This window comes from Schistocerca piceifrons, chromosome 6 (genome assembly GCF_021461385.2).
Source record: "Schistocerca piceifrons isolate TAMUIC-IGC-003096 chromosome 6, iqSchPice1.1, whole genome shotgun sequence".
Taxonomy (NCBI): Eukaryota; Metazoa; Arthropoda; class Insecta; order Orthoptera; family Acrididae; genus Schistocerca; species Schistocerca piceifrons.
The window spans coordinates 473117755-473144081 of record NC_060143.1 but is presented as its reverse complement, the minus strand read 5'-3'; the positions used below and the strand labels follow the sequence as shown (position 1 = coordinate 473144081).

At 42.6% G+C, this 26327-nt stretch overlaps 1 protein-coding gene across 1 annotated transcript; it reads right to left on the bottom strand.

Annotated features, from left to right (window-relative positions):
* Positions 1 to 3641: 3641 nt before the first annotated feature.
* Positions 3642 to 25947, bottom strand: LOC124802484 (actin, cytoplasmic type 5-like). Its single transcript, XM_047263294.1, has 7 exons — positions 25780 to 25947; positions 16201 to 16440; positions 13780 to 13918; positions 9202 to 9437; positions 6062 to 6301; positions 4273 to 4422; positions 3642 to 4012 (listed from the first exon to the last, which is right to left on the bottom strand). The coding sequence occupies exons 1-6, from the start codon at positions 25903 to 25905 to the stop codon at positions 4273 to 4275; spliced, it is 1131 nt and encodes a 376-aa protein (XP_047119250.1). The 5' UTR covers positions 25906 to 25947; the 3' UTR covers positions 3642 to 4012.
* Positions 25948 to 26327: the final 380 nt, after the last annotated feature.

Genomic DNA, 26327 nt, shown 5'->3' with positions numbered 1-26327 from the left:
CAGTTCTATTACAACACACGTTACAGCCGTTTTTGGCAGACTTGAATTTTCCGCAAATTTTAGAGCTTCGTTCGGCCATTACTTTTGCCATACTTGTGCTACAATTCTGAAAGTTGATTTTTTCATTCTTTTATGTGGAGCAACTACGCCAAATTTGGCAAAAAAATTTCAGGTGGTTGGGGGTGGCAGCTGTATCTATTTGACATGGAATTACTCCTTTATCACAATTAGCAAAGATGATTGTGAAATTGAAGTCAATCAGTTGTCATTCTTACAATGTCTACATACTAATTAAATTTAAAATATTTAATGTGCTCTATGTACTGTCAGTGTCGCAGCCAAGTCTAACACTAAGCTATTCGAAACAGTAGCTACTCTTTGTACAATGTATGAACCAAACCACTGCACTAAAGCCTGGTTTATGTGACATTATGGTAGCCCATACTGAGACTAGTCATTGAAAGCCTAGGCATCTGGCACATGAAATGTGAAATGAGGGTGGTGGAAAACTATATTTTGGTGCTGGGGAGGTGGTGTGAGAAAGCGATCCCCAAACTGGAACTTCGATGGCTTTCCTTCTGTTTCCCATACCGCAGATCCACACCCAGCGCAAAGCTAAGAATATAATGAACGAACTATATCTTCTAAGCAATTGCCGTTACAATAGACTGATTTCGCCCAGATGTCAGTAACCTTTTGGGGGAGCTAGTAACTAGCTAAGAAATGAAAGAGGAAGCCACCTGGTAGAGTTTTGCACAGAGCATAACTTAATCATAGCTAACACTTGGTTCAAGAATCATAAAAGAAGGTTGTATGCATGGAAGAATCCTGGAGATACTAGAAGGTATCAGATTATATAATAAGACAGATTTAGGAACCAGGTTTTAAATTTTAAGACATTTCCAGGAGCAGATGTGGACTGACCACAATCCATTGGTTATGAACTGTAGATTAAAACTAAAGAAACTGCAAAAAGGTGAGAATTTAAGGAGATGGGACCTGGATAAACTGAAAGAACCAGGGGTTGTACAGAGTTTCAGGGAGAGCATAAGGGAACAATTGACAGGAATGGGGGAAAGAAGTACAGTAGAAGAATGGGTAGCTCTAAGGGATGAAAGCAGAGGATCAAATAGGTACAAAAACGAGGGCTAGTAGAACTCCTTGGGCAACAGAAGAAATATTGAACTTAACTTATGAAAGAAGAAAATATAAAAGTGCAGTAAATTCAGCAGGAAAAAAGGAATACAGACATCTCAAAAATGATGATCGACAGGAAGGGCAAAATGGCTAAGCAGGGATGGCGAGGCATATCTCATCAGGGGTAAGATAGATACTGCCTACAGGAAAATTAAAGAGACCTTTGGAGTAAAGAGAACCACTTGTATGAATATCAAGAACTCAGATGGAAACCCAGTTCTAAGCAAAGGAGGGAAAGCAGAAAGGTGGAAGGAGTATATAGAGGGTCTATACAAGGGCAATGTACTTGAGGACAATATTATGGAAATGGAACAGGATTAAGATGAAATGGGAGATACGATGCAGCGTGAAGAGTTTGACAGAGCAAAAATGGTTCAAATGGCTCTGAGCACTATGGGACTTAACATCTATGGTTATCAGTCCCCCTAGAACTTAGAACTACTTAAACCTAACTAACCTAAGGACATCACACAACACCCATTCATCACAAGGCAGAGAAAATCCCTGACCCCACCGGAATTGAACCCGGAACCCCGTGCCCGTGAAGCGAGAATGCTACCACGAGCGTTTGACAGAGCACTGAAAGACCAGAGTCGAAACAAGACCCCGGAAGTAGACAACATTCCATTAGAACTACTGACAGCCTTGGGAGAGCCAGTCCTGACAAAACTACCATCTGGTGAGCAAGATTTACGAGACAGGCGAAGTAACCTCAGACTTCAAGAAGAATATAATTCCAATAAAAAAACAGGTGTTGACACATGTGAAAATTACTGAACTATCAGTTTAATAATTCACAGCTGCAAAATACTAATGCAAATTATTTACAGACGAATGGAAAAACTGGTAGAAGCCGACCTCAGGGAATGTCAATTTGGATTCCATAGAAATATTGGAAAACTTGAGGCAATACTGACCTTACAACTTATCTTAGAAGAAATATTAAGGAAAGGCAAACATACGTTTCTAACATTTGTAGACTTGGAGAAAGATTTTGACAATGTTGAGTGGAATACTCTTTCAAATTCTGAAGGTGGCAGGGGTAAGATACAGGGAGCGAAAGGCTATTTACAATTTTACAGAAACCAGATGGCAGTTAAGAGTTTAGGGGCATGAAAGGGAAGCAGTGGTTGGGAAGGGAGTGAGAAAGGGCTGTAGCCTCTCCCCAATGTTATTCAATCTATATTGAGCAAGCAGTAAAGTAAACAAAAGAAAAATTTGGGGTAGGTATTAGAATCGATGGAGAAGAAATGAAAACTTTGAGGTTTGCTGATATTCTAATTCTGCCAGAGACAGCAAAGGACTTGGCACAGCAGTTGAACAGAATGGACAGTGTCTTGAAAGGAGGGTATAAGATGAACATCAACAAAAACGAGGATAATGGGATGTAGTTGAATTAAGTCGAGCAAGGCTGAGGGAATTAGGTTAGGAGATGAGACACAAAGTAGTAAAGGAGTTTTGCTATTTGGGGAGCAAAATAACTGATGGTCAGAGTAGAGTGGATATAAAATGTAGACTGGCAATGACAAGGAAATCATTTCTGAAGAGGAGAAATTTGTTAACATTGAGTATAGATTGAAGTGTCAGAAAGTCATTTTTGAAAGTATTTGTATGGAGTGTAGCCATGTATGGAAGTGAAACATGGACAATTAACAATTTGGACAAGAGAATATAAACTTTCGAAATGGTGCACTACAGAAGAATGCTGAAGATTGGATGGGTGGTTCACGTAACTGATGAGGTATTGAATAGAATTGGGGAGAAGAGGAGCTTGTGGCACAACTTGACTAGAAGAAGGGATCCATTGGTAGGACATGTTCCGAGACTTCGAGGGATCACCAATTTAGTATTGGAGGGCAGCGCGGAGGGTAAAAATCGTAGAGGGAGACCAAGAGATGAATACACTAAGCAGATTCAGATGGATGTGGGTTGCAGTAAGTACTGGGAGATGAAGCTTGCACAGTATAAGGTAGCATGGAGAGCTGCATCAAACCAGTCTCAGGACTGACTATAACAGTAACTTTTTTACCTCTAAACTCAGTAACTGACTATAGCGTTTTAAAAACTATTTACAAGAATACATAGTAATGGTATTTTTTTCTTTTAATTCCAACTTATTTGAGTCAGTGTTAATGTGTGAAGATGTATGGAAACAGCTGCTGTTTCACTAAAATCCATACTGATCTTACACCTACAGCAGCTTACTAACATCTTAATTATAAAATTTAGAGGCATTTTGAAGTTATGATCTTTCCAGCATTAGTGTTACCAATTTTCACATTCAGAATCTTGGCCGATATTGTATCACGGGTTATGTGATTCAGGGTTTTAAGTAACTAGTTCTAGCACGAGCACAACTTTTTACCAATTAGTATTTTCAAGTGAAATTTCCATGTAGCTGAGGAAATATGGAAGAGTGGAGGGGTCTCAATGAAAATTAAGACTTTTGCAAACAATATATTTATAATAGAAAATATTTTAACAACATGCTTTCATTAAATAAATAAGGCTAATTGTAAGCAGATGACTTCAGTGAATGATTAACAGCAAACTTTCGAAGGCGTCACAGGTATGTATCGTTTTAAGCTTGTGACTGCAGATTTCGATGTTGGCAGGTGTAGGTATTTTCAGGAATGGATGCAGGCTGACGTCAGAAATGACGCAAGTACACCTGCGTGGTAATCCGCAGCAAAGCATTGTTGCGCTGGAGACTAGTTAAGGGTGCAGAAGGGTGTGTGCTTCAAGTTTCATTGCAGCCATTGCTCTATGCGTAGAGCACACGGGAAGGGCTGCGGCTGCATACCAATCAGCAAACCTGTGGACAGAGGTTTTTCAAGTCTGTTACAGAAACTATTCGAGTTTAGTGTTACTATCTCAGACGTTATCAGCATTAACCTATTGTTTCACGCTGTACCTAAACTAAAACCACAGAAGTAATACGATTGTTACATGGATTTAAAAATGCACTGGAAGTAGTTTTTCAAAGAGCAACACAATCTGTACTAGCTAATCAATTTTCCGTAGTGAGAAGAAGCAGCCAGTTCTTAAGTACAGTACTATGAGCTCAGTACTCACCTAGAAGCACTTGCGATGCACGATGGATGGGCCCGACTCGTCGTACTCCTGCTTGGAGATCCACATTTGCTGGAACGTGGACAGCGACGCCAGAATGGAACCTCCGATCCATACGGAGTATTTACGCTCCGGTGGCGCTATTATCTTCACCTGCAGGAACGGAGACAAGGCTGTCAGCATGGTCAAGTTCTCACGTCAAAACTGATCAACTTTTAGTTTACACTTCATGAAAAAGTTATACAGTAGACAGAAGCGACCGCTTGTGAAGGCCCCTAGAAAGTGCTGCTGTGAGCAAGTGCATTTCATTTTCTGGCCCACATCTGTTAGTATGAGCGACGTATTCAAGTTTTAATCAATTTCGTCGTTGCTATTTATTCATTAAGCTTTGAAGAGATCGCACTGGGGGAAGAGGTAAAAATTTTGGGTGGCGCATAGATCACTTCAGCGATTTACTTCCAGTGCTGCAGAAAAATTTATACATAATCTTTCAGATGATGAGTTTTACATCGCTATCTTCTGCAGTGTCAGATTACCACAAAAAAAGTTAGGAGTGAATTCAGATATTGTACGTATTTATCTTTATGCCTTATTATTCAATTTTACACCATTTAAGGCTCCATTGGTACAGGCGAAGCTCTATACTCTAGTCTCAACAAACAATGGCAGAAGTCTGTACTGCAGTTTTCCATTGAAGCGGACGTTTCAACATTAAAAACGAGACCAGAAAGTAACAATTGTTCCATTTTTGTCCGCAGTGTGGAAGGTGTGTTTTTACGTTGGAACGGTGGTAAATAATGAAATCATCCACTTTTATATTTTAATTTTGCGGCCAACCTGGTTCTGTCAGCTTTACAGTGCTCGAGAGTTTGTCTAGTTAACTGACGGTTATACCCGTGAGAAATATTACAACACTTTACTCAGCGGTCAAATGCTTCTGTGAAACTTCCTGGCAGATTGAAAGCGTGCCGCACTGGACCCCTGATCAGCTCTGCCTTTTGCAGGTTCTGTACACAACTAACAAAGCACTAATAGCGACCTGCCGTGACGGTTTTACTACCGCAAGTACTTTTCCTGTACCTTCCAAATTTTCGATAGTTCACAGAACTGCTGCATACCTAGCGGTACTAACACTGAAGGAAGTGTATTGTTGAGAATAGACATTTCTTGAGTCTTGCTGCTGAAAATTTATCAGTAGAGCTATAGCCTGCTGAAGGCCCGAAGTCTTGTTTGAATCCCCATGTGGCACAGTTTTAATCTGCCAGAGCCTCAGATCACTGCATAATCCTCTGCAAATTGAGAATATTTTGCAACGTACAGCCCGACATCACAAAAATTGAATATCTGGTGGATTTAGTAGTTACGAGACATGTATAGTGACTTGCCAGGACCAAAAAATTTCCTATCTTTAGTGATTTAATTTGGCCTGGATACTTCATATCAAGTCAGAATTGATAAAGTTTTCATTGGTCTTTAAGAAACTTCAGATTTACAGAAATTGAGAGAAACTACTGGCAGTGGGATGGGGCAGGGGGTCGTATTGCATCTTGTTGAGAATGGAGGCCTTCCTCCAGGTGCTGTTTACATCTTAATATTTCCAAATATACTCAGGATTACTCGTAACTAACGTACCATGTCTAGTAAAATATTTTTGTCCTTACCCAATCTGCCTACGAATTATTTGAGAGAGAAGAGCTACATTTTTCCCACGAGCTGATTCCACAAGAAAAACGAGCTGGAAAGGATTCACACAATTCTCTTGGCCGGGAAGTAGCGAAAGTAGGGAGGTTACCTTCATTGTGGGCGGTGCGAGAGAAGTAACTTCCTTCTGCATTCGGTCGGCAATGCCCGGGTACATGGTGGTGCCTCCGGACAGCACGGTGTTGGCGTACAGGTCCTTCCTGATGTCCACGTCGCACTTCATGATGGAGTTGAATGTCGTCTCGTGGAGGCCGCAAGACTCCATGCCCAGGAACGACGGCTGGAACATCGCCTCCGGACATCTGAAGCGCTCGTTGCCGATTGTTATCACCTGGACAGGCAAACCACACACATTTAGGCACTGTCTTTCGTCGAAATATTTTGACTATATCTACATAAAAATCTGGCTGACAATTTTTCTCGCGGTTTAAATTTACAGTTTTGAACTTTTAAATTTCTGTCGATTGTGTGCTGGATTTTGTCCTGCAAAATTTGTAGCCCGCGGCTTCAACCTGTGACAGCGAGAGATTTAGTCTGGAAAATGTCATTAAGATGTAGTTGGAGCATTTAGAAGTGGAATAATAATAATCATATCCATCATGGAAACAGTACTTCAAATGGCTCTGAGCACTATGGGACTTAACAGCTGATGCCATCAGTCCCATAGAACTTTTAACTACTTAAACCTAACCTAGGGACATCACACATCCATGCCAGATGCATGATTCGAACCTGCGACCGTAGCGGTCGCGCTGTTCCAGACTGAAGCGCCTAGAACCGCTCGGCCACTGGCCGGCAACTGAATACTGCGACCACTACGTGTTTTTGAAACTTTCGACACAAGTTGGCTTTCAGGCCACTGCAGGCTGATCGACATTATGGGATTTTACGGATACTTTTCTTTCCTATGTGCAGCTCTTGTTTGGAATTTTGGCAATTTCTTAACAGTGAGTACCCGGCGAATAGAAATTTCCGTAAAATCCCACCCTTGCTGGTGAACTTTCAATTGCCAGTAAACTAGCTACTATGCAGGTCTTTCAGGCAAAGTGACTGCTTGCCATTTTAATTCGTATCATTCCGTTTTTGTCAGTTATGGTCCAATCAAATATTTTTTTCGTTTGAGTTGGGTTGGGTTGTTTGGGGAAGGAGACCAGACAGCGAGGTCATTGGTCTCATCGGATTAGGGTAGGATGGGGAAGGAAATCGGCCGTGCCCTTTCAAAGGAACCATCCCGGCATTTGCCTGGAGCGATTTAGGGAAATCACGGAAAACCTAAATCAGGATGGCCGGACGCGGGATTGAACAGTCGTCCTCCCCAATGCGAGTCCAGTGTCTAACCACTGCGTCACCTCGCTCTGTTTTCGTGTTAGTATCCCAGTATAGATCGAGTGCGAATGTTTACTCGTTACCTGTTGACTCCGCGACGAACTGTTTGCAAATCTTACATGAAAAATTTTCCACGAATGGACAGTCTTGCGCTAAGATTAGTTAAACTTAGCATTTAGGTGGTTATGCATTCTGAAGTTTAGCAGAATTAGGCTAGACATTAAGTGAAACGTCAAATTTTTACAGTCATCGTCGCTAGCGAATGCTAAAGTCAGACATGCTCCGCAGGTAATTTAGTTCACGGAATGTGGACAAGTGCGTAAGTAAATACACACTAGCGACACTAGTCTAATTTTTTCCATTATACAGCGACCTATGTAAATTCGGCATAATCACATTGGCACTTTCGTCTTCACGCCGATTGAGATGAAGGCATTTTTTCGTAGTTGCCACTTTCACAATCAGGCCTTTTCAATAGATAGCTGGTATAATATTTGCGTAATTAAGACTACTGCGAAAGTACCGACTAAGTCCTAGTTGCAGTGAAACTAGTACTTCCACCACTGTATATTACGTAACCAATAAAAGCCCGGAAACAGTTTTCTCCCTTCATTGTACCCAATCAAGACTACAGAAGTCAGACACTAGCGAGATGCGTTTGTGATGAAATAATTGCAAAAAATCTGATTGCAGCTAATTAGAAGAATATTTGGGAAGCACTGAGGTGAGCGCACTTTCTGGATTAAAATTCTGAACCCATCAAGAAACTGGAAAATTATAAACGTAATAAATGCAAAATATTACTAAATTGTTACCGAAATTACAATTTTATATTAGTGTCTACTGAGATTAAGTTGCCCTTTAAGGAGCACTTAATCTATTGAGTAATATCGTGTAACACTACGTTGCACACAATATGAACTTATTTCGCACGTACACATAACAGTGCCAGAAACCAGCTTAGCGCCTTCGAGCTCAACAAATGGGTGCTGTGGTAGCAGTAGAACTTCTGTCAAACATTCACCGATTTAAACACTGGTAGTAAGTAAATATACCGATTCAGGTGATAATTCTGGAGAAATCTTATTGAATCTGAACAAATTGGTGTCTATAATTACGTTTCAAAAATTCCAGAACAGCTACAGAGGTCTCAAACCTGGGACTGATGGTACCTCACTATTACGGGAAGTACTGCGCCTAACTAGTTTAAAATCAGGTTATGGTACACGGTAGTAGTTCTCGGAAATGGATACTGCTTGGTTGAATGGATGCTTAAGGGATGAAGTTTGGTTTGTGGGGTTCTCAACTGTTCGGTTATCAGCGCCCGTACGAATTCCCAACCTTTTCTCAGTCCAATCTCGCCACTCATGAATGATGAAAACAACACAAACACCCAGTCAGCTCGAGGTAGGTGAAAATCACTGACCCCGCCGGGAAACGAACCCGGGACCCCGTGCGCGGGAAGCACGAACACGGCCGCGAGACCAAGAGCTGCGGACGGATGGATGCTTAATAGGTCCAAACTACTAGGTTATCGGTCCCTTTGCCCTATGTGACTGGATCAGATATAGCTTACCGTGTAAAACCCAGGGGAAAACCCGAAGGTCTACCAATGTAGCCGAGGTAAGGGATAAAAATAAGGGAAATGGCTGCAATCCAAGCTAATCTGAACCTAACTTTTTGTTACATACAAAGCTAACACTTCGTGCTGGTTTGGAGATTTCGTAAGTACAGGGATACCACTTATTTACGTGCCAGTTTGTAAAGTGTGTGCAATTGCTAGTAGCAAAACGATTCAGACGGGCTGTTACATTGCTAGACTACGTCGAGGCTGACAACAGGGACGGTAAGCAGAGGCAGAGAGAGAGAGAGAGAGAGAGAGAGAGAGAGAGAGAGAGAGCTGACCTGGCCGTCCGGCAGCTCGTAGGACTTCTCGAGGGAGGAGCTGGCGGCGGCGGTGGCCATCTCCTGCTCGAAGTCGAGCGCCACGTAGCACAGCTTCTCCTTGATGTCGCGCACGATCTCGCGCTCGGCCGTCGTCGTGAAGCTGTAGCCGCGCTCAGTCAGGATCTTCATCAGGTAGTCGGTGAGGTCGCGCCCGGCCAGGTCCAGACGCAGGATAGCGTGCGGCAGCGCGTACCCTGCAGCACACCACCTCTAATAGTGCCGCAAAGCCACTTAAAGTCAGTACAAAATGTTTTAAGATTACCTCCTTCATGCAATGGGCCACTAGACCAGTCTCAGCACTTAACATAGGATAAGAGGTTTCTTACGCTACAAACTACAATAAAGACAATGGAAAGCAAATCTTGTTTTCAGTCCTAAGACTGGTTTGATGCAGATCTCAATGCTACTCTATCCTCTGCAACCTCTATCTTCCAGTACCTACTGCAACCTACATCCTGAATCTGTAGTGTATTCATCTCTGTCTCCCTCTACGATTTTTACCCTCCACCCTGCCCTCCAGTACTAAATTTGTGATCCCTTGATGCCTCAGAACATGTCCTACCAACCGATCCCTTCTTCTTGTCAAGTTGTGCCACAAACTACTCTTCTCCCCAATTCTCTCCAATACCTCCTCATTAGTTATGTCATCTACCCATCTAATCTTCAGCATTCTTCTGTAGCACCACATTTCGAAAGCTCTTCTCGTCCAAACTATCGTCCACGTTTCACTTGGATAAATGGCTACACTCCATACGAATACTTTCAGAAACGACTTCCTGACACTTCAATCTACACTATGTTAAATTTCTCTTCTTCAGAAACGCTATCCTTGCCATTGCCAGTCTACATTTTATATCCACTCTACTCTGACCATCAGTTATTTTGCTCCCCAAATAGCAAAACTCATTTACTACTTTAAGTGTCATTTCCTAATCTAATTCCCGCAGCATCACCCAATTTATTTCGAATACATTCCATTATCCTCTTTCTGCTTTTGTTGATGTTTATCTTATATCCTCCTTTCAAGACACTGTCCATTCCGTTCAACTGCTCTTCCAAGTCCTTTGCTGTCTCTGACAGAATTACAATGTCATCTGCGAACCTCTAAGTTTTTATTTCTTCTCCATGGATTTTAATACCTACTCCGAATTTTTCTTTTGTTTCCTTCACTGATTGCTCAATATACAGATTGAGTAACATCGGGGGTAGGCTACAACCCTGTCTCACTCCCTTCCCAACCACTGCTTCCCTTTCATGCCCCTCGACTCTTATAACTGCTATCTGCTTTCTGTACAAACTGTAAATAGCCCTTCGGTCCCTGTATTTTACCCCTGCCACCTTCAGAATTTGAAAGTGTTCCAGTCAATATTGTCAAATGCTTCCTCTAAGTCTACAAATGTTAGAAACGTATGTTTGCCTTTCCTTAATCTGTCGTCTAAGAGAAGTCGTGGGGTCAGAATTGCCTCACGTGTTCCAATATTTCTACGGAATCCAAACTGATCTCACGAGGTCGGCTTCAAGTTTTTCCATTCGTCTGTAAAGAATTCGCGTTAGCATTTTGCAGCTGTGACTTATTAAACTGATAGTTCGGTAATTTTCAGATCTGTCAGCAGCTTTCTTTGGGATTTGAATTATATTCTTTAAGTGTGAGGGAATTTCACCTGCCTCATACATCTTGCTCACCAGATGGTACAGTTGGTCAGGACTGGCTCTCCCAAGGCTATCAGCAGTTCTAATGGAATGTTTTCTACTCCCGGGGCCTTGTTTCGACTTAGGTCTTTCAGTGCTCTGTCAAACTCTTCACGCAGTATCATATCTCCCATTTCATCTTCTACATCCTCTTAACAAATCCTAAGTGATCAAAATAAATGGTAAACATTCCATCTGCTGACATACTAGTTGGCTTCTCGGAAGAACACTCGAATTTTGACGCCGTGGATAATCGTAATACCAGAACCTTGGTGGATGAACAGAAGATTATAAAGACAGGAAAAAATGCTAATGAAAGTCATGAATTTTTCCTACTTTAAAGTAGCGTGGCTGACTAACATGGATATTAAAAGAATTTCAAGGACTCAACAAGCATTCTGAAATAGTAAAATAGTAATTTATAAACAACCCTCTTAGAAGGGAGTAAGAAATTAATATTTCTACCATTTGAAGTTATGGTCTGAAAGGTGGGCTCGGTGAAACATCATTAGAAGTTGTAGCTTATGTTGAGAAGACTCACGAAAACATCCTAGATTCGAACGTAAGTCAGTGAACTATTACTAGAAGAAATTAAAAGGGAAGGGCATTAGAGTGATACGAAGAGAAACTAAATTTGGTAAGTCATTCAACTGGTTCTGAGCACTATGGGACTTAAATTCTGAGCTCATCAGTCCCCTAGAACTTGCAACTACTTAAACCTAACTAACCTCAGACATCACACGCATCCATGCCCGAGGCAGGATTCGAACCTGTGACTGTAGCGGTCCCGCGGTTCCAGACTGAAGCGCCTAGAACAGCTCGGCCACCCCGGCCGGCGATACGTAATTCGAACATCTTCCTAAGAAGATGTTTGAAAGGAAAAATCCTGGGGGAGAGGGGGAGAGGGAAGAAGAGAAGAGGCAAGCCCGGAACCTATGACGAAGGACTTCAAGGAGTTACCCATGACGAGCCATGTAATTTTCATTGAATGCTCCACTACGCTTTACGTTGGATACACTGTAATTACAGTAATTTTTCAACAATCTAGTCTCTGAACGACTATCAATGTTTCCCCAACGTTTCAGTTCCTCCACGATAGAAATCCGCTGCTTTGTCACAGTCTTTCGAGAACTGTGTGAGTGTCTCCTTCGAAAATCTCAGACGTTTCAGCTTGCCGAAAATATGAAAATGTAATGGCGCAAAATCTACTCTGTACGGTGCGTAGACAGATCCGTACGGCACTGCTCAAGTTCTTGGCACTACGGCTAGACACGTTCTCATTTGGTCAACATACCGCCACAGTTTCACGGTTGATGTACACAATTTATACGTTTTGTCCACCAAAATGACTGTCCCGCATATTTTGACTTATCCGAACCGCAACAGGCTGTGTCTGGAGGATACCCAGATTATTTTCACTTCGAATGCGCCAGTATGATGTAATCGTCTCGGCGTGGGACCATGTGTAACTTTCTGGATCCCTTACGTACACGGGACTGTCAGAATGAATTTCAGGACGTACAACCTAATGAGACAAGTAGGAAAGAAGGATGGCTTCATCAACAAGATGTGTCTTTAATGATCATGTATTAATCTTCTGCCAAGACTTCAGGACGGATGAGGTATCATTGTCATGTGAATTATCTGCATGACTTTAGAAAAGTCAATCCGATACCGAGAAGTTTCTTCCACTGTGGTATTAAACTTCTAGGGATATTTTTCTTATTTAATCACCACAAATATTTACAGAGTGATCGGGCGGCGGCAGCAGCACATGAGCACGAATTTACAACAAAGAAATGGACGTACTAGAAGTGTTCTATTTCTATTTTCAGTATTCAGGTATAAAGTGCTCCTTGCAGTATAAACTGTTTAACTGTTTAACTGTTTCCTTGTGGAAAAGCTCCGATTGAATAGCAGTCAAAAGATTAACGGGTTGATCTTAAAACCAAAGCACTTTTCCTGAACTGACACTGCATAGCTACTTTATGTTAACGTCTTATTACAAATCTAATGTATTTTGCTATGTAAGTTTCTCCTTACATACAGGATGTCCCAGAGGGAGTAGTCAGTATTCTTGGTTACGACAGGAACGATCTTTCGAAGCAAAGAAGTCTAATAAACACTTTCTAGAACACATACCTTAAGAGCTATAAACGTTTATCTTCCCTTCTTTGGAACATTCCTATTGAGTAAGTGCTTCTAGATCTTAAGGTATGCATTTTTGATCCCATGTTTATGAGACATGTTGCTTCTAATGATCGCTTGTCATATTCCTGACTACTATTCTTCCTTGGACACCCAGTGTGTGTTTCACCTGTCGATTGGGTGTGACCACATTGGCGCCCCCAGCTGATTAAGTCACCTTCAGTGTTACTTTACTGAGCCTATTAAACATGTTAACTACTTAAAAGTTTAGTTCAAAAGTGCCAACACATTTAAGTTCCTGTGTTAAGTACGATTTAGAAGTTTTGAGTACATATTGATGATTATCTCAGTGGTAAACTGTGTTCTCAGCCTATTTCCTTTAGCCGGCGTCCAAGCAACATGCACACCTTTCACCCCAATTAGGGTCGCTTATTCTTTTTACAGCAGCTGACATCTCAGGACGTGGGTAATAGATTTCACGCGTAAATTATTGCTGCATACGCACCAGTACTCTAATGAGTTTACACTTTCTACCAAATCCCAGAATTGAAGTAGTGCAGCCTTTACGAGATGGAGAAGTTGTCGGCTAGAAACGTGGTTGCATTTCGTAAGTAACAATGTTAATATTACTGCAGCAGAACTCGTGGTTCACTGCCTATCTCCACAACGTCGGTGAAGGAGTGGGAAAGCAGGCCGTACCTTCGTAGATGGGCACGGTGTGGGACACGCCGTCGCCGGAGTCCAGGACGATTCCAGTGGTCCTTCCGGATGCGTACAGCGACAGCACGGCCTGGATAGCCACGTACATCGCCGGCGTGTTGAACGTCTCAAACATTATCTGCAACAGAACCAGAGAGTCACCACCCATCTGTCAGTCTCAGCCAGTTACTAAGTTTAGCTTTTTGCCACCGTTACTGATTTTACGATGAAGGAATGAGGCACAATCTGGAGAACAAGACTGAATGTGCCTCAGATTGCAATAAAATGCTATTTACGTTATAACCGATTCTCATGCCTCCTGCCACATTCAGACGTACCCGATATAGGTACATCAACTCGTGGTATTTTTATCTTTAGAGCATGTCTTATTGCCATGTGTTGCCCTGCAGTAAGGTGCATTTTCAAACTAGTGACCCTGTATGGGTACGTACTACATAAAGCTGAATATTTAATTGCAGTGTGAAGCAAATTCTTTCAGGTAATCGTATGACTGTTCCCGCAGTTCCGTGAAAGTTTGGCTCACTCAAAATCTTATTTCTAGAAGGAAATGAGAACTGCAGCTGAGGGTGTACTTGCCGACTGAAACTAAGCCGTTTCAGGTCTCTCCTCGAACCTTGCCTTTCTCTGGCAATGGACTTACAGAATGAGCCTTTTACGCCAAGTAGGGCCACTCTTCCTGAGCTTTTGTTATGTCAATACCTCTTCCGAACTTGAGAAGTATTTCCTCATGTTTTACTAGACTGGATTTCTGAAAGAACGTATTGGAGAAGTGTCGGAAGGTTAAAGTAAGGCAAAATCAGAGCCGAGTGGAAGATCGTTTTCTGGAAACGACACCTAGGCCGCGACTAAGCTATTTCTTCACGATATGCTCTCTTCCAGCAATGTTGGTCCCGCAAATCATGCAAGGCAGGTGTGAAATTTGAAAAGCAGGAAAGACTGGCAGAAAAACCTGCTGGGCTGGTCTTCAGTGTTGCCTAGCTAGCTCATTAGGTTATAGCACTGCCCGCTAAAAGTAAGGTTTCGGTTAGAGTCCATGTACAGTTGACATTTCAAACTTCGTGAGTCATGCATTTATTACCAGGCGTGTTCACCGAATTTAATATCAGAATGTGGTACATGGTATATGTCATGGGGAGTTATGAGAGCAAGGTTTCACCACAATTACATACGTTAAAGTAGGAGACAAACCACAAGGAATCACTCACGTGCTGAATGATAGCACAGACCACCAATAAAAGTTACGTTTCGAGTCTGACAATTTACGTGGAAATTGTGACATTAATTGGTCTATAATAAACTGGTCTGCAAGAAAATTTTGGAACCCTAGAGAAAACGTTTGTTAACACACTAGATAAGAAAAATCTAAAACTTCCTGGCAGATTAAAACTGTGCCGGACAGAGACGAACTCGGGACCTTTGCATTTCGCGGGCAAGTGCTCTACTAAACACTTGCCCGCTAAAGGCAAAGGTCCCGAGTTAGAGTCGGGGTCCGGCACACAGTTTTAATCTGCCAGGAAGTTTCAGATCAGTACAAACCGCTGCAGAGTGAAAATTTCATTACAAAAAGCTATTCACTCTTACACTATAATTGAGCTTAAGGAAACTTCGTGAAAGTCCTGCCCAAAGACGAACAAATTCAAGTAGGTGTATGCCAGAAACTTCCGTATCAGAGGTTATGTTTAAGGAAGGTACATTTATCTTTACAGAACATTCGAAATGTATTTGTGTTTAAGGAAATGGAGCTTTAATGTTAACTTTCCGGACAGCCATCGTTTCTCTCTCTCTCTCTCTCTCTCTCTCTCCCTCTCTCCCTGAACATTTCAGGCAATATCAGTGACAAAGTGAGAGCGTTCACGAATGAGTAATAAAGACGGCGTTGGAATACCAATCTGACAAGACGCTAATCTTCATTTCACAGCCAAGTACAAGAGGTTATTCGGAGAATTGTATAAGATACTTTAAGGAGAAACTTAACTGGTTTCACATTAATACTTTAAATATCTAATATTGAAAATACGTCACCCCAGTTGCAGGTATTTAGCTAATTTTCTAACTTACAGAAAAGGCATATTGCGAGAACAGACTTCAGATACGGATTCAGTGCTGAAGAAAACCATGGGACTAAGCAATTAAGCAGTCGGAAGGTATTATTCTACGGCTTCAATTTACACGAATGTGATTTTTCTGAAGTGTGAAAATCAGGAATGGTTTCAATAAGATGCAGAAAATACTTAGCAGAGATCAGCTGTTGCTAGATTTGTTCAGTTTTGTGGTGTAAAGCTAGGAACACCACGTAAATGCGGAAAGTACCCGCTTGCAGTGGGCAGGATCCTTTAATATATGCTGATGGACTGGAGCCTACACGTAGAGCTGTGTACAGGTGTAGACCAGGGAACGTACCTGTGTCATCTTTTCGCGGTTGGCCTTCGGGTTGAGCGGCGCCTCGGTGAGCAGGACGGGGTGCTCCTCCGGGGCGACGCGCAGCTCGTTGTAGAAAGTGTGGTGCCAGATCTTCTCCATGTCGTCCCAGTTGGTGACGATGCCGTGCTCGATCGGGTACTTCACCGTCAGCACGCCTCGCTTAGACTGCGCCTCGTCGCCCACGTAGCTGTCCTTCTGGCCCATGCCCACCATGATGCCCTGGAACCAGCCGCAATTACATCACTCACCTGCTATACACTTCGAGGACATCACTCAAATTTACTACTGTATTGTTGCGTCGAACTTCGTTACCGGGAGTGAGGGGTGGATTTTACGATGCAAACGAATGCTTCCCACTCCCTCCCTAGACCTTTCAGTATATAGTATACACTGAAACATTCTTACAGCAACCACATACCTACACTTCATGTCAACCAAACCACGAGAAGTCAGTTGAACTTGCGTTTGCGGAGGCCTAGCACTGTGGTACACTGGGAAAAACCACCCAGTTTGAACACTATTAGTTACATGTTCCTTGATCACGTGATTGATCGAAATCTATGTGCAAAGAGTCAGTTTACAGAATATGTATATATGATTAATGCTGATAATCCTCTTCACATTTCAGCCCTACTCATGCAACAAAATGTTTTTAAGTGTAATGGAATAGAAGTTCTCAATGAGAAATGGTAAGTTCACGGTTTGCTTTGCCATCTGTCAGACGTATTAGGAAAATAGTCAAGCATTTAGTTGCTGCATATTTAACTCTGAGCTACTGCCAGTTTTAATAATGGGTAATACACGTCATTTTTCCCGCCAGTGTAGGTATGGAAGTCACTTCTCAATTTGAGATTTATGACCAATTTATTAGTGAATATATATGTGCTGTGTCAGCGAAGTTTAAATGTCTAGTTTCTTGAACAGGTACCTACACGACGCCAGTAAACATTTTTACTGCTCGCTTTTGTGCAGTCAGTACTAAGTGACGAGTTACCCCAGAAAATTTTGGGGGAGTGAGTGGAAATATGCAAATTATGTTAGGTTGATTCGCTTGTTTAAAATATTAGCAGTTACACAAAGAGCAAATCAGTGTTCTATGATCTTGTAGATTGATGCATAATACCTTAACTTAAGGAAAAACTATATGAACTCTTACAGACAATTTGTATTCTGATTTTATGGCAAGACCATGACCCCTCATTGGGACACTGGAAACATGAAGATACGTCCGTCTTCTGAAGTGTAATAGACTACACGTCTACGCTGTCTGGACGTGCTGCCTTAGAGGAAATACCGCCCTGTAACTATTTTTTTTTCCAGTTTTCAGTCACGAAATCAGGTCTGGTAGCAACGCTAAACTGATGAAGGTAACCTAGTTAGCCGGCCCTCAAATATAAAATTTTAGTTCAGGGTATTAATGGTGGGAACCTTTGACAGCTACGTAATTCGTAATAGTTAAGAATGTCATGAGAGAAGGGTAAACAATTTAGATTTAAACCAGCGGATTTTATGGAAGTGCTTATGATTGATTGCAAGGGTTGCCCAGCGAACCATGTAGAGCTACGTGGTTCTTGCAGAAAAGGGAAACAAATTAAAAAATGCAGAAGCATGATAATTTATGCCAGTCTCATGGATTCCTGTGCATGTTACACCGAGAAAACTTCCTATCAAAAGCTGGTTAGTTTATTGTACACTACGTAAATTATTTGAACATTCACGCACTATGTGTTGACAAGACTAGAGAGGGGGGGGGGGGGGTGGGTCTATCACGAACTCTTGTGGCTGATTATACACAAACTATTTATGAGTTACATCTGTAATGGTGCAATACACGTACTTGTTGCCAGTGAATATGACGTTAGCATCGCTTATTTTCAGTAACAGGCGAATAGCTTTTAGTCCTATTAGCACTACCCATTGCAGCATAGCCAGTATCTTCTGTCGCTTCTGCTAACTGATTAGGCTAGCACCATTGATACTAGAGCATTTATAACAGAAGTTAGGAAACAACGAAACTACCTTTTGACAATTTTCCCCCTGAAAGACAGCTGAGTTAATCCTACGTATTAACCAATTTGACGTTCAGATCCCCATCACTAAACAGGGTGAGACTAAGTACTACTGGAACTAATTACAGTGACTGGAAGGACCGACTTCCGGCGCAATAATTTCTTCATCACGTAGCCACGTGGCAAAATTGCCCGAGACAAAACTAGTGGTGATTTGTCACACGTCCCTGCGTCAGGTTTTCCTCAAGCAGTGGAAATAGAAACAAGTTGATCGCCTTATCGCGGTAGTTATGAAGATGCAGGTAATTAGCGTCTAGACCACTTAGCAGCGAGCTGCTCAGCAGGTGGTCGCTCTTTACGCGAGTTTCTGCTCCGAAGAGCGGACACGCAGCTTTGTCGGTTACGGCCTTTAAGAGCCGGATGCGGCGTGCGCCGGCATCGCTATACGCTCGCATTAGAACGGCTCGCCGCGCACCTTCACGGCAATTAAACGCGACCGCAGAGTGCAGCGGCTGGCCATTATTCTGCAGCAGGCGTCTGCCTGCGCACTGCATATGGGCCAGCAGAGTCCCTGTTCCACTTTCTGCGTGACACCCACCTGTCGTCACACCCGATCTTATTTCGTATTGTTACTAAGATAGCAGCGAGTTACATGGCACAGCTTTTCGGATCGATACTGAGTGGATTTCTCATTGGAGGAATCCACTGTGCATTTCCCATCTTTAGTGGAAGTATGCAGCAAATTAGATTTCCTCTCCTGTGCCGACTAGCTCCGAGCAGCACTTACGTCCAACGTTCTCTTGTATGATTTTTAGGTTGTGGCCGTATGTTTGCGAATTAACAGACTTTACCAGAGGCATTTCTGCCTCTACCAGGGTGTGAGGCCTGTGATACATGGACATTTTTCTTTGCATCACTTTCCAGTCACAGTCTTCTGTTTTACATGGACTTTACAGGTCCACAAAATTTTATTTAGTGCCACAAGCAGAACAGTAGCTTCACCGGCAATAACAGTACGTGTAAATGAAAAATGCTACATGAAAATAAAAATTTTGAATTTCAGGCCACGGATAATGCTCTGACAAACTGACGGAACGCGTCTAGGGGAAATATTGCCTTTCATTTGCAGAGTGATGATCGTAATCTAAGAAAACGTAATGCCTCTTAATATCGTTCATATAGTTGGAAATAACGGCACTGGCAGTTAAGACAGTTCATTGTCTGCAAACTAACAGTGTTAACGGAAACTAGACTCCTTAGAGGCAGGAACTGCCAAGGAACTTTAACTTTAGTTGCACTCTTGAACGACTGTCTACAAAACATTTGACGTAAAACCTACGAAATCGGATGTCATTAAGACATAGTCATATAATTATATATATATATATATATATATATATACGCGTGACAACGTCCTCTACTGTGTGCCTTCCCTACATTTTAACCATCTGTTGCTCCTTTTAGTGAGTTATGCTCACGTATTGTAACTTAGACTATCACCTATAGTTTTCCGCATTACTTTCCTCCCACTTTCTGCACAAGTTTTATTTGTCCAAATTTTCCCGTATCTTAATCCCATATCTCTTGCTATTTGTTTCTTTTTCCAATTTCCTCAGTCCATGATTCACATTGATGTGCTTCAGGCTGCTAATTTAAGCATTATTTTAGACAAAGGTGTTAACCGTCACACTTCAGGTATTTGAAGTACTTTGCTAGTTCTGTCAGACCTGAGCGTCTGACAACTCTGATGAAAGTCACCATTGTTGGTGCAGAGCGGTGATTTAAATCGCTAAACTGTTGCCACCACAGCACCTAAGATCTGTTAATGCTCGCGCTTGAGAAGCGAATACTAGTAAAGCACATGACCTTTTGCGGTTTACTTATGCAATACAATAGCCGCTGACACTTCCGTAGTCGTTGTCCTAAGTTTGCGTATTATGCCTTATGAAAGTGTCTATTAGCTCACAAATGTGATGACTAGAGGCGCAGGAGACATTCTACGTCCATTACAGAACACTGCTTCAGAAATATCAAACCGAATATTTTAGGATGATTACATAGTTAATAGCTCCAAGTAGACAAGTGCGCAGTGGGCGCTCAGGATTTAACGGCTGCCCCCTGCAAGTTTAAACCACAAGAAATGGAACAGGAAAATTTACGCGAAATTTTCTATGGAAGCGTCTTGTCAGTCGCCGTGAGTCATAGGAATCCCGTAACCTGACGAAGTAGAACCACTGTTCCCGAACGAGAGTCCAGGGACGTTAATGCCCTGCTTCGACTCCCAGCAACTGCAGTTTTAGTAATGCAGGAATTTAGCAATTTAAGACAAAATGTAATGGCAACATTTTGGAAATTTGCTGATGGTACTCAAATCTACGTGACCTGTACTAAGGTAAGCGAGACAGGTCGTTTCGTCCAGTTTTTACTCTTTACTTTGCAATGTATCTGCCGAACAGTTCTAAGGATAGCAGTTTTAAAGGAAATGTGCAAAATAAAAAACCTGAGAGAAACTGATATTACTAAATCTGGGTAGAGGAAAACCAGAAACTTTCGACAGTGTATCACAGAAACTAGGTGTTTGATCCAGGGCGGATTCCTCCCTGCAATAGTCTGTACTACATAATTTTACCTGCTTACGTGCTTCTGAACACTTAAGATACGTACTTTATTAAACTAACATATGTATTTATCTGTTATTGCAAGGTCGAAATATTAAATATGAGCGGTAAAGATGGGTTGTTTGGGGGAAGAGACCAAACAGCGAGGTCATCGGTCTCATCGGATTAGGGAAGGACGGGGAAGGAAGTCGGCCGTGCCCTTTCAAACCATCCCGGCATTTGCTTTGATTTAGGGAAATCATGGAAAACCTACATCAGGATGGTCAGACGCGGGATTGAACCGTCGTCCTCCCGAATGCGAGTCCAGTGTACGAGAGGTAGAGTAAAATGTTTGAAGGGAGATTCTTGGGCAAATGAATCGAGAACTTGTGGCTTTAGCAAGGTGCGGATCGAGGTCCGTGAAGCAGTAAAATTAACTAACGCGTGCTCTTTGATAAGTTGGGATTTGATAAATGTGCCCGGATGCACCTAATTTTATCAACGAAATTGAAGGGCAGCAGTGGATTTTTCCACCATCAATACGATTCATTTGTGTTATTAACGACTGGGTTAACAGCGAGGTAGCTTGCCTGCTAGACCTGTTTTGGCCCTGTGTGGCTGAGGCGGAAGAGCAGCTGTGGTCCCGTAGAGCCGTGCTGCTCGGTAGCCAGCTAAGCAGCTGACTCATCTCTGCGACCGCCTGCTCGTACGTAGGACCGGTTTCCAGTTTTGATCGCAGCTGATTTCGTGTTGTCAGAGGCACACCCACTGCCACTAGGCTTCGGCAACCTAATTACTGTTCAAGCGAAGATCAGTTTTGTGTATGGCAGTCAACAGACATCGATCCAAGTATTCGTTGAATAGTCTTTACGTATTCCTGAAAAACCGAGTCATTTGCTTTTATGCTAGGCTGCAATTTGAGAAAGTATTATATAGGCACAGAATGATTGTATTATTAACATCCCATTCAGTGTGCACTAATCCGTTTGCACATGTGACGGTTGTCTCACATCTGTACATGTGAAACGTTTACTGCTTCCTACTGCAGTAGGTTTCTAACTAAAGTTTAGGAAGGTAGCAGTTACTCATCTAATGAGTAAAAAATCCCTTATTCGAGCGTAAAACAGCTAAATTGTTTGAGGGGGTACTGTGGCCGTTTTGGGACGAGTTTGGTCTCATTGGCCAACGGCCTTGCCGCAGTGGTAACACCGGTTCCCGTCAGATCATCTAAGTTAAGCGCTGTCGAGCTGGCCCCCACTTGCATGGATAACCGTCCGGTCTGCCGAGCGCTGTTGGCAAGGGGGGTGCACTCAGACTTGTGAGGCAAATTGAGGAGCTACTTGATTGACAAGTAGCGGCTCCGGTCTCTTAGACTGACATACGGCCGGGAGAGCGGTGTGCTGACCACATGCCCCTCCGTATCCGCATCCAGTGACGCCTGTGGGCTGAGGATGACACGGCGGCCGGTCGGTACCGTTGGGTCTTCGTGGCCTGTTCGGACGGAGTTTTGGTCTCATTACTTGAGTTCTTTCACACCTGTTTTTTCGTGTAACAAAATGTTTCAGTTAATATACCAGCAGTTCAAGTTAAGACTAGTCCCCATCCCGACAAAATTAGGCATTCACTGAATTTTCAGTTTCCTAACTCCATAGCCACAGTACTTTCCGACTATCATCTACAGTAGTACCGCTTTCAGAATTCAAAAATGCTAAATTTTACTAATACCCCTCCATCGGTATCAGTATATTCGTACTCTTCCGTATTTACCACTTCCGAACTGAAGTACTGTATTGAAGTTTTTCATTAAACATCTTTAATGATCAGAAGCAATCGTTTGCCGCCAAGTTTTTAAAATCCAAGCCAATATGACAGTATGTAGAACCATTTAATCTTTCCCGATGAAACGCGTTATACGTAAAAGCTACCGGCATAATAGTTTCTCAGTACTTTACAAATAAAGTTATGTTACTGTGATATTCCAGGAGTCTTGCGTTTTATACTTTTTAAAAGTCATTTTGACGCTTTCCTGATTTTAAGTGAACAAAAATTTGATAACGCACGAACTGCAGCGAAAATTCTATCGTACCACATCAAGATCTGCAGTTCTGGTTTTTCTTGCAGGAGGCATTGATACGGCACCACGGTGGGTACCGTCACAAACCAAGCACTGCACGTACCACTCGATGAAAGTATCTTCAGATAAATAGGGGGCACACCAGAACGATATGAGTAACTTCTTCCCAGGAAAAAAAAGACATTTTGTAAATAATCCCACATTGTAGTATGGCCAATGGGGGGGGGGGGGGGGGGGGGGAGAGGAGGAGCGTTAAGCCTAAGGACTGAATGACCCTCTAGGAACAATCTTTCCCATCAAACAAAATTTTAGTTTTATAGTATTTCTTAAAAGTTTGTCAAATATGACTGACAGTTACTAAACAGACTTATTAGTGCTGTGCAATATTGGAAAATGCATACGTCAACAGCTTTGATCAGTTCAACGTTTGAAAAACTTAAGGATGCTTTCTCCTCTTTCGAACCCAAAGCTGTAAGTTGTATAGTTGTCAGAGAAGGCGGGAAGCGACCGTAATTGAAACAATGTAGTGAGATGTGTCGGGTTCGATGGGATTCACGCTTTACAATGGTAGGGAGTTTCAGAACGCCCCAAAGCTGCAACTGTATCAGTATTATTGACTAAAAAGTCAAGCTTTGATTATCCTTACTTCACACATTTATGGCTACAAGTGGTTAGCGGGACAATCTAGTTAAAAGCGCGGAAACATCCAAAACAATTCTATGACTATGTCTTAATGACATCCGATTTCGTAGGTTTTACGTCAAATGTTTTGTAGACAGTCGTTCAAGAGTGCAACTAAAGTTAAAGTTCCTTGGCAGTTCCTGCCTCTAAGGAGTCTAGTTTCCGTTAACACTGTTAGTTTGCAGACAATGAACTGTCTTAACTGCCAGTGCCGTTATTTCCAACTATATGACCGATGTTAAGAGGCATTACGTTTCGACTTCATTTCCTAAATACACAAGCACACTACGGTTTTTCTGCAATTACGCTTTTTATATATCTTCGTGTACCACATAAGAGTAATAGCTAAAATACTTAGCGTTGCTTTAAGAGTACTCAAGTTTTCACAATAAAAACCAGAGCTGTGTACTGCTGTCAGAAAACAGCTACACGGTGATCTCGTTAAAGCGAGAGAGACACTGCCATGACCATCATCCGCATCGTAAGAATCCGACCTTTCTCGCATTTAATCTAAATATTACCATTTTATATTTAGACAACGGTTACAGTCTAATTAGAAGCATGAGGACAGAAGATAAACCCCGCTCAGGAACAAGGCTTCAATGTATTTCGAATATGCGGTTACGGAAGAAACAACCGGTATCAACTTAATTTCTGCGTTAGTTACGTCCAACGTAAATTAAGCTTTGATAAATTTAGTGCAAACGCACATATGACAAAGCGGAGTGAACGGTAAAAATGGAGTTTCACTGGGACGTAGCGATGGTTAATATGAATTTTTCCGATTTCCGTTTCCATTGTGACATCTTTAAGCTGTGACGAGTTCCAATGCGTTATGTGCCACCAGAAACAAAGTACTTTCCAACGAATAGCACGTCATTGTGAACTGCAGTATCTTAAGCAGCAGATGGCTGCAATGCAGACATTTTTCTGTTACTGGTCATTAAGCCCTGCAGAGTTTCTCTTCTGGGTCATCAGGCGCATTTTTTGATATGTCCACAGGTATCTGAAATTTCGTTTTTGCAATGTATAGGTGTCGTCACCCTAAGTAAGTTACGCTTATCAGATCTTTTATACGACGGCCAGCGTCAACGGGAAGTGTCGGTTTGTTTCCCCCATTATAAACAACTATTTTTTCCAGGTGAATTTTACTTGCCAATTCAACAGGGCAGTCCCACATTAGTCTAGGAAGTTATTCGTTTTGTCGATGTGTATGAAAATGAACAGGAAAACACTAAGAATAAACAGCACTCCAGCAGGGACGGAGCAGCTCTTCTGCATGGCGGTAAAAGTCAGCGAGGGCCAAAGCTGTGCCTTCGCTGCTGGGTGTTTATTCTTTGTGTTTTACTGTTCCTTTTAACATACATCGATCTTTAATATCGCACTATACTAATCTTTGTTTAATAGGCATGTAGAATTTTATATTAAAAGTCAATTTAGTCTTAACGGGAAACAGACCGACACTTCCCATGGACGCTCGGCGTCTCATTAAAGACTGTGTTCTTTCGGACATATCCGAAAGAACAGATAACATCTGTGACCATGCAGCTCGTTAGAATGAAATTACAATGAACTGAACACCCTTAGCTGTTTACAGGCGTTGATATACGTCAACGTGGACAGATGAAAATGTGTGCCCCGACCGGGCTCGAGTCCCGGTCAGGGCACACATTTTCATCTGTCCCCGTTGATGTATGTCAACGCCCGTAAGCAGATAAGGGTGTTCAGTTCATTGTACGATCAACAGTACTTGTCTGGGCTGACTCCAACTACACGACGAAGAAACACTGGAGAAAACGCGCCTGACGAGCTTAGAAACACCATATATGCATACCAAAGGTGTCAGGCATTACAGGACACGCGAGACTATGCAACAAAAAATTTGAAAGCACCTACAACAAAAGAAGGGTATACAAAATTCAGTTTCCACACACTACCGCAGCATGTGTATTTAAAACTCAACTAGTCCTACTTCAACTGTATGTAAATAAAAATTGGAAGCCACGAAAGGTGGATAAAAATGGAGCAGAATGTCAAGTAGTTTCACTATTAGACACACGAGAAAGATGTTGATAAAAAGGGGTAACTTTCGAGTGTGGGTATGCAACAGGTATTCTGCTGTCTGGGAGGGGTGGTGCTGGAGACAAACTAGGTGTCCTGTTTGGAGACAGCCTCGCCGGACAGTAGCTGTACACACCTGGTACCTAGGCCGGCCCACGATGGACGGAAACACGGCCCGGGGGGCGTCGTCGCCGGCGAAGCCCGCCTTGCACATGCCGGAGCCGTTGTCCACGACGAGCGCGCTGACGTCTTCGTCGGCCATGTCTGCAGAGTGCTGTGTCTTGTTGCGGTGGTGGACTAGAGCGCAGTGCGGCTGGAGCACCGGAGTCCAGCCTTATATAGCGGCGCTCGCCACGCCTGGCGGCCGCCCCGCCATATACGCACACGGAGCGGCGCAGCGCCGCTCTGCGGACAAGGCCCTCTACGTCTCACTGGCGCCAGTACGGCTCGTGCTGCCACTCCGACCAGGGCAGCTGTCGAGATAAACGACTCACACTTCGTTTACACGTGGATCCAAAATCCGCTTTTCCGTAAACCGATCCCCAATACCGCTTCTCATCTACATCCACATTCCGCAAACCTCTGTGAACTTTCGCAGAGGACACGTGATATGAAGCAAACGACCCCCCTTCAAAAATTTACTGTGCTGTACAGGGGTTGGACAAAAATTTACAAACACCAAAA

What these genes read in the sequence shown, in the direction of transcription:
- LOC124802484 (XM_047263294.1), bottom strand. Translation starts at nt 25,905, where the DNA reads ATGGCCGACGAAGACGTCAGCGCGCTCGTCGTGGACAACGGCTCCGGC. An exon ending in TGGGCCGGCCTAGGTACCAG is followed by an intron (nt 16,441 to 25,779) that starts GTGTGTACAGCT and finishes GGCTGGTTCCAG; the next exon opens with GGCATCATGGTGGGCATGGG. An exon ending in CACCGTGCCCATCTACGAAG is followed by an intron (nt 9,438 to 13,779) that starts GTACGGCCTGCT and finishes GGTGTGCTGCAG; the next exon opens with GGTACGCGCTGCCGCACGCT.